Source organism: Sporothrix brasiliensis, assembly GCF_000820605.1.
Source record: "Sporothrix brasiliensis 5110 chromosome Unknown Cont21, whole genome shotgun sequence".
Taxonomy (NCBI): domain Eukaryota; kingdom Fungi; phylum Ascomycota; class Sordariomycetes; order Ophiostomatales; family Ophiostomataceae; genus Sporothrix; species Sporothrix brasiliensis.
This window is the reverse complement of record NW_024467140.1, coordinates 2316200-2331334: the sequence shown is the minus strand read 5'-3', so window position 1 is coordinate 2331334 and position 15135 is coordinate 2316200. Positions and strand designations below refer to the sequence as shown.

Here is a 15135-nt window from a genome sequence, read left to right as displayed (position 1 = left end):
GGAAAGGAAGGTCCAAAAGAGGCGTAATCAAGCCTGCGAAAAAGGAAAGCTGTGGGACGGCAGGAGAAGGGGCAAGGAAAGCGCCGGCCGAAGCTTCGCAAAAATGGCTGGCGCAGCGTGTGTGGCTTGTGCATTTATGGGGGCAGGCACAAAAAAAATACGAAATTAGGAGCATTACAGAAGGACAGGCTGACTGGCTGTGGGTTCGGGGTGCGGGAGGTATCTTTGCCGCAATATCCAGTGTATTGGTACCTTCAACGGGAGCTGTCGGTGGCTGGGCAATCCCCTGTAACTGTCCACGATGCCCTGACGAATGCGAAAGTGGGCCTGGCTCAAAGACCTACGAAATATGCGGGGCAGACAACTCACAGAAGCAGGCAACTTCAGCGGCTTGCTGCGAGTCGACGTCAGTGACAAGCACCTCTCGCACATACCCTCTAGTAGCCTAATGATGAATGACAGATGGTGTTCTAGGAACAACGTCATTGACAGGACAGGTGGCATAGGATACGTGTCAAAAGTAAATAAGTAAGAGGATGACGGAAAAAGCAGCGTTCTATTCATTGCGCTTTCGCTCGTTACGATGTATCATGCTTTTTGCTCCTTCGAGCCTTACACTTTTGCTTTTTCTTTTTTGCTTTTGCCGTCACCAACCACCAAACTCCAATCTCGCTATCCCATGCCCTCATTAATTCAGAATTTGTCAACTACACCGCACGATCAAACAAAGTAACGTAAGACGCCTCGCCCTATGCCGAACCGTTGGTCTCGGGCATGGGTATCGGCCCCCCCGGCGAGTTTGCTGTCCGCGCCGTGAGGATCTCGACGCCTGTTTCTGTGACGAGCAGCGTGTGCTCAAACTGCGCCGTCCGCTTGCCGTCAATCGTCGTGCTAGTCCAGTTGTCCGGCCACGTCACGTCGCGGTACTTGCCGAGCGCCACCATGGGCTCAATGGTAAAGGTCATGCCGGGCTTGCACTCGCCGACAGCCTTGTTCTTGGCGTAGTGGGGGATGTTGGGCGGCGCGTGGAACACCGAGTTGATGCCGTGGCCTACGTACGTGCGGATCACACTGCAGCCGCGCGACTTGGCGTGCTTCTCAATGACATTGCCAAAGTCGCGGTACAGCGCACCGGGCTTGACCAGCTGGATGGCCGCATCGAGGCATTCGCGGGCGGTCTCGACGACGCGCACCGAGTCCGGGTCGGCACGTGCGCGGTCGCCCACGTAGTACGTCTCGTTGAGGTCGCCGTGGTAGCCCTTGTGGTAGAGCGTGACGTCGAGGTTGACAATGTCGCCGTCGAGCAGGACGCGCTTGTCGGGGATGCCGTGGCAGATGACCTCGTTGACGGACGTGCACACGGACTTGGGGAAGTGGTTGTAGTTGAGCGGCGAGGGGTACGAGTCGCGCTCGATGCACGCCTTGTGCACAATCTCGTCAATCTCGTCGGTCGTGATGCCTGGGCGCAGCGCAGCAGCGGCAATGTCGAGCACCTCGCGGGCCAGCCGGCACACGGTGCGCATGCCCTCCTGAGCCTTGGCGTCAAGCAGCTCGACCTTGTTTGGCCGCAGCAGCGAGCGGGACGTCTTGGGGATGCCGTCGGCAGCATAGTCGGGGTGGGGGATCGTCTTGGGGACGGTGCGCTTTGCAGACAGAGGGTAGACGGGGCGCAGCGGGCCGGTGTAGGGAAAGTTGGGGTACGGGTTGAAGTAGCCGACCTCTGGGGTTCAATAGTCAGTAAGAAGAGCACGTAGTAGGGACCGTTGGGGACATAAACGCGAGAGACAACATACTGGTCTCCTTCTTATGGACGGTCTTGTGTGAAGACTACAAGAAACAAAATCAAAGAGGGTCAGCAAACAGGGTTCCACAGAGTCGACAACGGACAGACAAAAAGGACGGACGCACCCAGTTACGGCCAAAGCACTCCTGCGAGCAGAAGAAGCTGTCCTTCATGCCGAGCTTCAAGCACGTCGGGCACTGCAGCGTGCCGGCCTCGTTGCTGCAGTCGCCGCCAGCACACGGCCGCTTTGCTTCGTCGGCCATGGCGACGAGGGAGAATGTGTGGCTGCCGTACCGGCAGTCTTCTAGAAAGTGGAAAGTGGAAAGTGCCGTTGTTGTGCGTTGCGAGTGCGTGGTGGCAGAGTAACGCAGGCGAGGCTGGAGATATTTCACGATGGTGGTATTTTTTCGGCGTCGCAAAAGACGATTTAGAGGCGAACATGTAAAACAGAGTGCGCGGGCGGCGGCATAAATAAGTGGGGCGATTTGTAGTCTCTTAACTGGGGCGAAAGGCTGCGAGTTGCGCCCTGGCGCCCTTCGTATGGCATTTTTGGTCATGACAGCTAGGTAGGGGATTTTTGGCTTGTCATCTTCGTCGAGGCTCAGTGGGTCACCAAAAGGCACAGCTCCGTTTCATCACGTGTCAACTTTGACCGTTTCCAAGATTTTCCCAATTGGGACGCGCAGGCTCTGGTCCTCCGTTTTTAAGACCTTAGCAATCCAACTCCGTCTTATTATCTTGCGCCGCAGGCACCGGCTCATCCTTTCGACATCGGAGGGAAGGATCTAGCCTTTTTCTTGGCTTCCTTTGCTTTTCAATGACTGTCATGAGAATTTTATGAGAAAGGAGTCCCCGGTTTCAGACCTCAAAAGGCATCTCTTTCGAAAGAGCTTGAAATTTATGAAACCTGAGTGAAAACGACTCATCCAAAATCCGCACTCACACGACATCTGTTTTCACAGGGCTTTTTCAAAAGTGACTCACGGAGACTGAACCAGTCGATCTCCAGACCACGCGCCACACTCACACAAAATGGCCGAGGATGCAAGACAAAAGACGGTCGTGGTGGGCGCTGGCCCTGTCGGCTCATTGGCCGCTCTCTATGCCGCACAACGGGGACACGAAGTCGAGGTGTACGAGCTTCGAAACGGTGTGTTGAGACGATGCGTCGATTATGAGTTCATAGCAGCCACAGTACTAACGGAAACTGCTAGACCTGCGCGACCCGTCCACGACACCGCTCAACTTTACAAAATCCATCAACCTCGCCTTGTCCACACGCGGCATCACAGCTCTCGAGAACTCGGGCAACGCCACGCTACTTGAGCATGTCTTTGATGCCACCATCCCTATGAGGGGACGCATGATCCATGGCAAGACGCCGTCGGGCGATCTGTATGAAACGGCACAGGACTATGATGCTCATGGCCGGGTACGTCTTCTCACCAGACTCTGAAAAGAAAAGAAAATTTTGCTCATTTGTTTATGGACTGACCCTCTTCTCAGACCATTTTTGCCATTGACCGTGCTGGCCTCAACGGCCGTCTGCTGGACATCCTGGAGAAGCTGCCCAACGTCAAGATCTTCTTCAACCACAAGTTGACCGGCGCCGACTTCCGCAACCGCAAGGCCTGGTTCGAGCTGCAAGACGGGTCCAAGGACGGGCCGAACAAGAAGACAGGCCGGGCCCGTGAGATCGAGATCGACTTTGATTTTATGATTGGCGCCGACGGTGCCCACTCGCCCGTCCGGTACCACCTTATGAAGTACGTCATGATGGACTACCAGCAGCACTACATCGACACGCTGTGGTGTGAGTTCCAGATCAAGGCCAAGGCAGTGGACGCCGACGCACAAGACAACGAAGCAGACGCAGACGCAGACGCCGCGTTCCGGGCCAAGTTCCGCATCTCGCCCAACCACCTCCACATATGGCCCGGCAAGGACTTCATGTTCATTGCCATCCCCAGCGACGACGGCTCCTTTACGTGCACGCTCTTCATGCCTGCTGCCGAGTTTGCCCAGCTCGAGGCCGTGCCCGCCACCGACGACCAGACGCTGCCGGCGTTCTTCGACCAGCACTTCCCCGGCGTCACCCAGCTCATCCCGCCCGCCGACCTGGTCGCCTCGTTCCGCCGCAACCCCCACCTGCCGCTCATCAGCATCAAATGCAAGCCGCAGCACTTCCAGGCCTCGGCCGTCATCGTCGGCGACGCCGCCCACGCCATGGTCCCCTTTTACGGGCAGGGCATGAACGCCGGTCTCGAGGACGTGCGCGTCCTCTTTGGCTTGCTCGACAAGTACGCCGACACCGAGTCCAACAACCCGTCGGGCGACAACGACACGAGCGGCGCCTCTGCCGACGCCCGCCGCGCCCTCGCCCTCGCCGAGTACTCGGCCTTGCGCGTCCCCGACGCCTTTGCCATCAACGACCTCGCCCTCCACAACTACACCGAGATGCGCGCCTCCGTGCTCAGTCCCACCTACCGCCTGCGCAAGTTTCTGGAGGAGCAGCTGTCGGTGCACGTCCCCTGGCTGGGCTGGCACACCAAGTACGCCCGCGTGTCCTTTGGCAACGAGCGCTACAGCGAGGTCGTGCGCCGCAGCGAGTTCCAGGGCCGCGTGCTGCTGGGTGGTTTAATCGGTCTTGTCGGTCTTGTCGGCGTACCAGCCTTGACAGGGCTTGTGTTGCTCCTAAACGGCCGGCGCCACGGCGGTGGCGGTTCTTTCGGCCGATATCTTCACCTTGTGACCAGTCACGTTGGGTACCTTGGTCACTGGGTGGCCAATGGTTTCCGGCGGTAATTGATGCGAGGTCAAGATGACGCACTAGGCGAAGAACTGGGTGATGTACTGGGTGATGATATAGACGAAATGCACATATCGGACAAATCACAGCTTTAGCATATTATTTGAATATAAGGTGGATGGACTTAACGGTGCCAATACCAGCTGCTTCGCATCCCGATTTTTACGACTGTCAGTTTTCAATTTTTTTATTATGTCTTATATGAAATAATAGTTTACACTTGCTTATTTGTTTTCTTACGCTCGCCATATATGCGTTAGAGTCGGAATCCATGAGGAAAGCAGACTCACTTTCACTGGACCCCCGTTCTGCACTCCCTCCAAAAAGACGGTCTATCCATTTATTGGAAGCTTCATGGAGCTGGGAACCGGTGAAGGTTCATTTTGGGGGCCAGGTCACATAGCAAACAACCAACGGCCAACAGGCAGTGGCTGTGATAGAAAAATGCTCGGACCATCTCGCCAAAGCAAACCTTAAACGAAGACCCTGGCTGTGATTACTCGCAGCAAGCCATGCTGCATTGGCCGTTGGGAAATGGGATGACAGGAATCGGACCAGGGACACAGCCAGAAGACGAAATAGCGAATGGGAAGCTCGCAACTGCCGGCCATTGCCCATGCTTTGCCTCCTTTTGGGATGAACATGTATTCAGAAGCTTTCCTGTCATTTTTCTCCGTTCGACAACCAGTCGATTAGTACAGCCCACTTATCCATCAAGTGCCAGAATTCTACCATGGGTCATTCGTCTCATGTTTTCAAGTTTTATGTCTGGTATCCTTTCTGTATTGCTGTTCTCTGTAATAATCTTTCAGTCAGCAATATTCAAGAGCATCATTTTACCTTTGAAAAGCCACTTATTGAGTCGCTTGAAATAAATTAAACCCTCACAATATCTTCGGCAAGGTAACCGACAAGTACACTCGCATAATTATAAATGATCGGCAGACCTGCCGCCTCCCATACTATTATTACTCAGACTCACGGACCGCAAAAAGTGAGATACGATGCGTCTCCCAAGCCACCTCTCATCTTATGCACTCAGCTCGTGGCATGTCTATCCCTTGCTGCTCCGACCGTGAGCACCACCCATGTCATCCATGTGAGTATCACCAGACCTCTCAAGATTAACCTCCCTGTCTACCCGATGAGCTCGGGTCTGTGCCCATCTGGGCGTTCCCAGATGACGCAGTGCAATGCGCCGCACATGTCTGTCGTACGGAGTATTCCGTACAAATTACGGAGTACAAAGAACTGGCTTGGATGTCTGCAGGCCCCTATCATCTGGGCGCACACCCCCAGTCCCCGCTTGGTCTTTTCTGCAGAGTCCCACGCTATCTGCAGTGACACCTCCTGTTTGGGAGCCGGAATTTGACGCTGCACTCTAGACGTAGCTGCATATGCAGTTGGGCGGATACCAAAAAGGGCGTGCATGTGGTTATGTGCGAGTGCGCGCGCCTAGAAGGACTCGGAATTGGATAGAACGGCAATGTAAAATACAGAAAAGGAGAACATGGGAAAAATAGGAGGGCTCGTTGTATAGGATGGGACATGGGATGAAAGTACAAGGAATTCACATCGTCAGGGGACAAACCAAGCAAACCGCCTGGTAAAAAGGAACCGCCGCCTTCCTCACCTCGAAGCCACCTCTCTGGGCCGGAAGGAACAAGCGGATGAACACCTGGGAAAGGACGACCCAGCCGTCCAGGAACGAATATTACGCAAAGCAAGAGTGACTAACTCTATTACTGGCCTTTCTCGTTGGCTACAAGTCTGCATTTGACTATTCTGTCCCTACCTTCCATATGTAGCAATAGAATTCTGTAATTGAGTCGCGCCTGCCCTCCTTCTGCCCTTTCCTGTTTCTTCCCTTTTTGGCTATTCGTTCAATGCCCCCTGAATTTGGCATTTTCTCGCACTTCTCTCCTCTCGCACCCTTTTGTCTTTTCCTCTCCTTTCTATATTTTTTTCCTCGCTCGATTTCCCCTTCACCCTTTAGCTTGACGCGGGCTGTTGGCGGCAAGTGGCTGACCTAGACGCTCTTTGTCCTCTCTTCCCGATTCTTTTCGATGAAAAACCTCGCTTATAGTTCCGTTTTGCCTTGATGATCACCAACACCACGATCGCCTCAACCATCGGTTGACATTACCCTCAGAGCGCGACAAATACACACGCGCGCATGTACGCCATTTCTAGAGGCTCTGCGATACCACTGAGTTCCGAACACGACGAGGTAAGAACACTGAGACGCCGACTTGCATGCCTTTGACATTTCACTCTGTCCTGATAAACCTTTTCCACCCTCCCGTCATTATTTTTTTCCTTTTCGTTTTATCTGCGTCTCCCCGTTTTGTCACCATTGCCCACTTGGGTCTTGCTATTCTTCGTTTATCCCTTTTCGTTCACTCCCGTTCCTGCAGGCTTCTCCTGGCATGTCGAAAATCCCCACTCTCACATCGGGGACCTTGCAGCGTGCAGCTTCGATCGAAACTGACACCAATCAGGCACTCTGAGGCCCGCAGGTCGAGACGCAAAACGGCTGCGTGCATATCGGCAGCAAAAAAACGAAACCGGAGCCACCCAAGACACAAAAGGATACAGAAAACACCGACATCTTATCAGATACGATCGTGACATGCACGAACGGGCGAGACAAAGTTGAGCTTTTGGCCTTGTTTGTCTGTGAGGCCCGACCTGTGAGACGGCACGGGGAGATTCCCTGGTCGGTGTGAATCGCAATATACAAAAGAACAAGACTCGGAAGCTCAAAACAAAAAGGACTCCAGAAAAAAACACAGCGACACAAACCATTTACGGCGCGTGTGAGAGGACATTGTGTTCTATCGGTGGTTCATCCTACACCTTCATCTGCACACAATATCCCACCTCTCCTGTCATCCAACAACCCAAGGCACCGGATCTCCTTCTGTCGTATCCAGCATTTGAAAATTGCAACCTTTTCTTAGTCGGCGAGTCCCAGCTACTGCACCTCAATCTGACGGCGGTTTATTCTGCAGCATCTTTACCCATTTCAGCAGACCGCCCGGCCAGGGTAGGCCCCCCCACGAATTTGGAAGGACCCAGCGGCCACTTATCGTTGCAGAGTGCTACGGAGTATTCTTCCTCTTGTATAAAGTAAAAATTGCAGAGCACGAGGTTTATACTTAATATCCACCTGCTGCTCTCCGACGACCCTACTTCTGCAACATTTCGGCACAGGCATCTCGATCGCCGCACCCTTACGTTTCTTTCACATCTTTCACATCTTTTCCCCTTTCCATCTTCCTCGACGATCGTCCTATTTTACTGTGTTTGTCTCTCCCGCTCCCAACTGTCTTCCTGCCCTATTATCTACCAACTTGCACCGTTTCTTCTTGAGTAGTTGGCTGCTGCTTTCGCTCATCGCTCGTTATTCTACGTCGTGTTTCGCTGCTGGTTCACCTCAATCCTCTCCCGCCATCGTCCTCCCCGCTATCGTCTCTCGCTGCTGGTCCGCTTGTGTCTGCTCATGAAAAAGTTTGAAACTTCCAACGGCCGGTTTTCTGTTTTGTAGGCTAACAATAACCACCCCCTTGTCGTCCTCTCGCTTTCCCCTGCTTTCTTTTTTTCCTTTTTGGAGCACCCCCTCCCCCGCGACATTTTCTTCCTTGACCATTCTTGGTACTCGAACCATCTTCTGCTGTCACGATTCCCTTCCTCTCCGTATCTTCCTCGACACAGAAACGGTGCGCCTAGGGTGCTTTGGCGCTCGTTCCTCTCCGCTCGCAAGACTAGACTTGATATGCAATGCCGGCCGTCGCCATTTCGAAACAATGACGCCGTGCGCGCCTCCTATACAGCTTAATCAAGCCACGCTCCCAACCCTCCACGGCATCCTCAACCCCGAATATAGCCCATACCTCGAAGTAACGAAGAGAAAACCGCTCGCCATAGCCTCGCACGATCGCAGCTTCTGTCGCCGCCGGCGATCGTCCCGGCCGACGTCAGAGGTCGTGCGACTGCTTCCACAGCTACCATCGTCCCGAAATCACGACATAGAGCTCCCGTCTACAAACTAAGGCTGCGCCTCATATGTTGGTCAGAGCAAGGGCTAAACAGGAGGAGCTACTATTGTGAACTCAAGATATCATTTGTCTCTTTCCGGCTTCATACCCAAGACCGGAGACTGGTAGGACAGCAGGCTTTCTCCTCCCGGCCGAGGCATCACACTACGCAACAAAAGTTGTTTCCCAGTCTTTCGTCACACGATCCTGGGACATCATCGTTACAAAAACGAGCGGCAATCCATTCACAGTTCACGAAAGCCTACTTACTTCGATAGCTTCGCGATCCTCTGACCACCCACTTCGCATAACCAAAGAGCTCCAGCTTTAGTTTAAGCTGAGCAAGAAAATATTTGGATTTTTAATACGAGGTCTCGTTTTATGAAGTCCATTACTGTTTGACGCACTCCCAACACCACATTTCGCCTCACGTTAGTGCGCTCGTGCTCTCAAACCTGCACGACCATGCCCTCATCACAGGTCATCGACCCGACCGAGCTGAATCTCAGCAGTGACGAGCTCTCTCTTCTCCGCCAAGGACAGTCTGCACTTGCTCATGGCGGAAATGGCTCGTCATCGTCTCGGGCGGCAAGCCGTGCGTCATCACAGGGCATGTTTCTGCTCGACCACGGCTCGCTTGCTGCCCTCGAAATATACTTTGAGCGTGTGATGAACCACATCGCCCAGCAGATGGACTACTTGAGCGAACAGTCCCAGGTCGCAACCCAGATGATGTATGACGAAACAGGCCAGATGATTGTGGATGCGGATGCCGAGATTGAGCGATTCAAGAAGATCAACAGCCAGATCGACGAGCTCGAACTCGACTTTGACCGCATTGGCCACATTCGTGAGATCGTTCGCGATATTCGGCAACGCCTTGAAGAAGCTGAATTCGAAATGGATCGCAGTGGCAGCGGTCACAGTCACAGTCACAGCCACAGCCACGGGCACGGACACGGTCACGGCCACTCTTCATCATCTCGGCGCCGTGAGGGACACCGGGACGGCCACTCGAGCCGACGTCACCGACACTGAGAGCCTGCATGCATACCATACTCCAACGACTTATGACGACGACGACGAACATTACAGAAGAGTAGATTCGGCACTCTTTAATTTTTATTTCTGTTTTCACCCTGCCACAAAAAAAAGGACGAAAGAGGAGAAAAGACAGGGGCTTCGTAAAGACGACAATGAGCCTCGCGGCTGGCATTAAAAACGGCATTGCCTCACGGCTCGTTGCTTTGGGAATGGTATTTTGTTTTTCATCTGAAAGTTATTTTCGATTTCACTTCATCTCCTCCTTATTTATTGTATTTTTTTTCATTTTCATTGTATCTACGTTTGATTTCTAGCGAGCCTTGTTTGGTTTTTGTTTTGGTCACTACTTTTCTGGAAAGACGTCCTCTCCTGTCGGTCGTTCGCAGGTACGACTGCGCAATGTTACTGGATTTTTACCATTTATTGTCCATATCACCAGGCTCATGGCCATGTATATCTTCACTTCTATTCAGGCCCCACTGTCGTCCGGCATAAGCATGCCTAGTCGGTGACGGTCCGTATATCTTTAGCATTATTATTTTCCCTTCAATTATCTTACCTGTCACGATACGTTTGTTATACCCCCGTTCTCTCCCAGGCTTTCTTTTCAAATTACAGCATTTTCTCTTGATTCCTTCTCGGATGCTGCATTGAAATTGACGACGAGCTGTAGAGCAAAAACAAAATCCCCAACCGGCCTGCTACCACAAGGTCTGCATCTAGTGGTGTGGTCCGATTTCATTTTTGTGATATCAACTTTTTGTACGGATTGCCGTTGATACCATAAATTGCCAGGTGAACGTTTCACCGCCTTTGATCGTGAAAGTGGTGAGAAGAACGTTCTGTATATGCAAACCAAAATTATATGAAGGCACCCAAAATAAACGCCTTGCGATTCCTATGATGACATCCGCAAGCAATGCACTTAAACAGTGCACAGAGTGCACCGGCGATTCTTCAATTATATTACATCACAATATGAAGCCTGCCGGCTGCTTCAAACAGACATTGTCAGTCGCTAACTGTGCCGTCCGTGTTTGGGCTATGACCTTTGCGCCGCAGCTCGTCGTCATAGCTGCTGCTGCCATTGACCGGCTTCTTTTCACCACCGTAACCGCGGTTGTAGGCCGGTGATGCGGTGTAGTCGCGCGACACAGCGCCTGTCCGTTGCTCGTCCGTCATTGCGGCTCGTGCATCGGTGCCACCGACGTCCTCGTCGTCGTCGCCATAGCCAACGAGGTCTACCATGTCTTCGTCCTCGTCCTCGTCGCCAATATGGTCCATCTTGGTGTCGACGGCATCACTTGGATGGCCGGGTTCCTCGGTCGCCTCGTCACTCTCGCTCTCAAAACTTTCGTCCTCGTCGTCGTCCTCGTTTTCGTCCTCGTCAGTACCCGCCAACGAGGTCAAGGAGTTATCCGAGTCGCCGACATAGCGCACCTCGTAGGCCGAGTGCTGTTTCACAAATGTGCGCTGGATGGCGGCTAGGCGGATGCGCGTCTCGTTGTCGCGCAGGGCAGCGGCCTGGCGCGTCAGCTCCTGGATTTGCATGCGCACGTCGCGGGCCAGCGTCGAGAACCAGCCGGCGTGCGCCTTGCACTTGCGCTTGCCGCACATGCCCGCCGTCGCTGGGGTTTTCGTCTTGTCCCCTTCGCCGTCCTGGACGTCGTCGCCGTCGTTTGCGTGTGTGAGGTCACTGCCCGTCGTGTAGTCGATGGCACGCCCCTCCTCGTCAAATTGCGGCGCCTGCAGCGTGTTCGCGCGGAATACCGCAGCGCCTTCGGCGCTCGCAAGGAACAGGGAAAAGTGCGGCTGCACGGCGACATGTTGCAGGCGATCGTCGTAGCCGCAGCTGTCGCGCTCGACGAGTCCCGCCTTGATGGCCTCCTGGCTGCGCGTCTTGGCCATGTCCAGCAGCTGCAGCATCTTCTTGCACATGACAATCTGCTCCGCCAGATGGTATCGGTCGGCGGCCGACTTTTGCGTCGTGGCGCGCTCCTCGACGGTCATCATGGCGTCGAGATCGGCCGCGGTCTTGTTGTCCGGCACGAGACCGTGCAGCAGCATCTGGGCCACGCCGGGTTCGTCGGTGTGCGCGAGCACGGCGACCAGCTGGGCGGGGGTGAACAGGTCGACGGCCATCTTGGCTTCCGCGGCGGCTGAACTTGCCGCCGACGCGCCCGATCTCCGGTCGGCCTGGACAACACGTCCCAGGAGGGCATCCCACCACTGGTCGCGGTGGCTGTCGGAGCAAAAGTGGCTCGCTTCGTCAGGCGGCAAAGGAGACGAACCGTCGTCGCCGTAGAGGCGCGCAGCCTTGCGACAGCCCGGAAGAGAGCACAGCCGGCGGAAACGGGTAACGTATCGTCCCGGGATCGTGCAGTTGGGGCAGATGTAGCTCAGCATCATGTCCTCGCCCTCCTCCTTGGTGATCTTGACGCAGTCGCCGTGGAACCAGTCCTCGCAGTCGTCGCACTGGATCATCCAGCGGTGGTCGTCGGGCCCGCGGCAGATACAGTACGGCCCGTTGTCGGACGTGTTGCCATCGTGGCCGCCCAAGCGATCGTCCTCGAGATCGTCGTCTTCGTCGTCCGCCTCCAAGTGGTTGTCGCCGGTCGCGTCCTCGTCACTACTGTTGGATTCGCGTTTGATGGGTCGTGGGCTGGGAGACGCTGTCGAGTAGGGATCTCTTCGTTTGTCGCTGCTGCCACTGCCACTCTTTGATTTTGACTTTGTCGCCGGTGCGGCTGTGCCCTTCCTCTTCGGCTTGGAGGCCGCGCCGCCCCGACGCACGTTGGCCGCGCTTCCTCCGCCTCTCAACGTGGCTCCCTTGGCCCCACCGCGCTTTGACGAGGATGACGCGGCAGCAGCGCCGCCTGTATAGTTTCTCTTTCGTGTTTTCGTCGGTGCCGACGTGCCTGTCGAGGCCGTAGACAGCGGCGACGAGTACCGCTCGCCCTCTACTTTTGGTTGGTGGTCGGCGGTGCCGTCGGTAGCGTCCGTCATGTGAACGTCGCTGTCGATTGAGCCGGTTCGCACGATGGGTGCGACGATGGGCGCAAAGTAGCTGCCCGTGAACGCAGCCGGGACGGAGTCTTGAGAGTAAGACGTGGACAGTGGCGAGGGCGAGCGGCTGGAGCGCGACGGCGCACCACTGGAGGCCGGCATGGTCGCGGAGGCGAATGGCGTATGTCGACGTCCGTCGCACCGGCGCTGGGTCTGGGTATCGCAAAGTTCGAGTTGGAATCGGGAGTAGCGATGTCGGGCTGCTCCTTTCGCCTTTGCCTCGAGGGGCGTAGGACACACAGCGCGCGAAACAGAGCGCTTCCTTACGGTCGCGAGCGGCTCGCAGCCGGTGAATACATGTGCGCTGTCGCGTGTCAGGTAGTCGTAAACGTGGCTGGTACAGGACGAAAAGAAGAGGAGCAAAGATAACGCAATGGGAGGACGAAGTGATGATGCTGGTCGGAGTCGAGGCTGACGTTACGCCTAGCGCTGCCAACTAAGCAATTACTGCCAAAATGCGGTAAAGGCAGGCGCACCCCGCGAAACCGTCCCAAGAAAAAAAAAGCACTTTAAATTTCCAGCGTGCAACACGCGACGCGGCAGGCGTGTGTCCATGTGCTGTCAGGGAAGGTCCAGGTGGCGGGGAGCTAAGAAGTGGGTCCGTAACTTGCTCAATACAGTGGGCTGTGAGTGGCCAGATGCCTCTGTCCCGCCGCGCTGATTATCATAGCTTTCAAGGATTTTTCAGTTGTCCGCCCGCAAGACAGCAAGCTCCAAACATCAGACCGCGACCACAAGATCGCCAACGTCACCAGCATCGGCCCTGTTGACGTTTGTAACCAGCAAACTCGCAACCAACACCAGAGCCACCCGTCAGGTACATTGATCATCTTGTTCCTGGCGCAGCCAACTGCAATTGACTCGCCAAGCGACTCAAGGCTTCTCCTTCGTTTTCGATACTACTCTCGGCCTTCTTCGTTCTCGATCGCATATTCGTTGTTCTCCTCCGATGAGCCGCTCCATTTCGAGGGCGACGCCCTTTGCGGGCGTCTGCCGCAACTTGAACAACTATTTCCTCCCTTCACAGCGCAACGGGTCCACCCAGAGCATGCGGCCATTCTCGACGTCTTTGGCCCGCCAGGTCGCATCCAACAGCAGCGGCACCTCTCGCCGGCCAGTGCCTACGGCCGCACGGAGAGCCGGAGCCGGGCCATGCGGGAACTGGCAGCCACAATCTCTGCCAGTGATGCAGCGGAGGACGAAATTCAAGACTGTGGAGGAGGCCAAGAGCCGGTACCGGTCAGGAGTATGTCGTTCTTTGTCCCACGACATCATTTTTTTTGCTATTTTTTTTCTTTAGAAAACAAGACTACGAATCCTCTTACTAACAAGCCAGCCCTTCTCGTGGAAAGCAGGTGTGCTCTTTATCCTTGCCGGCGCCGGTCTGATGTGGTACTTTGAGCACGAAAAGGAGCGCATGAAGCGCAAGCGCATCGCCGATGCCAACAAGGGCGTCGGCCGGCCCAAGGTCGGCGGCCCGTTCAACCTCATCGACCAGAACGGGAAAGCCTTTACAGAAGCCGACCTCAAGGGTCGCTTCTCGCTCGTCTACTTTGGCTTCTCGCACTGCCCGGATATCTGTCCCGAGGAACTCGACAAAATGGCGCGCATGTTTGACGCCGTCGAAGCGGAGCAGCCTGGTGCGCTGCTGCCCGTGTTTGTGACGTGCGACCCGGCCCGTGACACGCCCGATGTGCTCGGCAAGTACCTGGTGGAGTTCCACCCGCGCTTCGTCGGTCTGACGGGCACGTACGAGCAGATCAAGGACATGTGCAAGACCTACCGGGTGTACTTTAGCACGCCAAAGGACGTCAAGCCTGGCCAGGACTACCTGGTCGACCACAGCATCTACTTTTACCTGATGGACCCAGAGGGCGACTTTGTTGAGGCGCTGGGCCGTCAGCACTCACCGGAGCAAGGTGCCAAGTTGATTGCCGACCACATCAAAGACTACAAGCGGGGGCGGTAGGCAAGGGCCATAAAAGAAGATGGCTGTGCAACAGATGAAGCGACACAGAAACTGTATATAACATGGAATATGGTCTTTTGGTGTATTTGGACTGCGACGGAATCATAAGCAGGAAGACGGCTCAAAACTGGGAGACATAACAACGAAAAGGACAAAAAAACAGAAGCTGGATAGGTTGCGGCGATCAACTTTCCTCTCTACTCATGAATATCAAACATATACTGGATTCATCTCTCACAGCCGCCATGATCCTCTGCAGCAGATGTAAACATCAGCCAACCAAGGCACCCAAATAGCAGTGCACCATAGCAGTCAAGCATGACCGCGGCATGTGCCGTTCAATGAATATTGCAATATCAAATTCGGAAATCCGGCTGCAAAGGGAGTGTGATATACGACGTAGTGGACAGCAGTGACCCCTTCT

General features: G+C 54.8%; 5 protein-coding genes across 5 annotated transcripts; 3 read left to right on the top strand and 2 right to left on the bottom strand.

Moving 5' to 3' along the window:
• Window positions 1–749: 749 nt before the first annotated feature.
• Window positions 750–2046, bottom strand: SPBR_05021 (methionyl aminopeptidase; the record flags this gene model as incomplete). Its single annotated transcript, XM_040763298.1, has 2 exons — window positions 750–1718; window positions 1909–2046. 2 exons carry the CDS (start codon window positions 2044–2046, stop codon window positions 750–752), a joined length of 1107 nt encoding a protein of 368 aa, XP_040615701.1.
• A 769-nt stretch (window positions 2047–2815) lies between these two features.
• On the top strand, window positions 2816–4588 carry SPBR_04863 (kynurenine 3-monooxygenase; the record flags this gene model as incomplete). Its single annotated transcript, XM_040763140.1, has 3 exons — window positions 2816–2933; window positions 2998–3215; window positions 3290–4588. The coding sequence occupies 3 exons, from the start codon at window positions 2816–2818 to the stop codon at window positions 4586–4588; spliced, it is 1635 nt and encodes a 544-aa protein (XP_040615700.1).
• A 4509-nt stretch (window positions 4589–9097) lies between these two features.
• SPBR_05345 (uncharacterized protein) lies at window positions 9098–9670 on the top strand (the record flags this gene model as incomplete). The annotated part of the gene is made up of 1 exon (XM_040763622.1): window positions 9098–9670. One exon carries the CDS (start codon window positions 9098–9100, stop codon window positions 9668–9670), a length of 573 nt encoding a protein of 190 aa, XP_040615699.1.
• Window positions 9671–10687: 1017 nt separating this feature from the next.
• Window positions 10688–12844, bottom strand: SPBR_04753 (phd transcription factor; the record flags this gene model as incomplete). Its single annotated transcript, XM_040763030.1, has 1 exon — window positions 10688–12844. The coding sequence occupies one exon, from the start codon at window positions 12842–12844 to the stop codon at window positions 10688–10690; it is 2157 nt and encodes a 718-aa protein (XP_040615698.1).
• Window positions 12845–13691: 847 nt separating this feature from the next.
• SPBR_05156 (protein sco1) lies at window positions 13692–14711 on the top strand (the record flags this gene model as incomplete). Its single annotated transcript, XM_040763433.1, has 2 exons — window positions 13692–13988; window positions 14079–14711. The coding sequence occupies 2 exons, from the start codon at window positions 13692–13694 to the stop codon at window positions 14709–14711; spliced, it is 930 nt and encodes a 309-aa protein (XP_040615697.1).
• Between the last annotated feature and the right edge of the window lie 424 nt (window positions 14712–15135).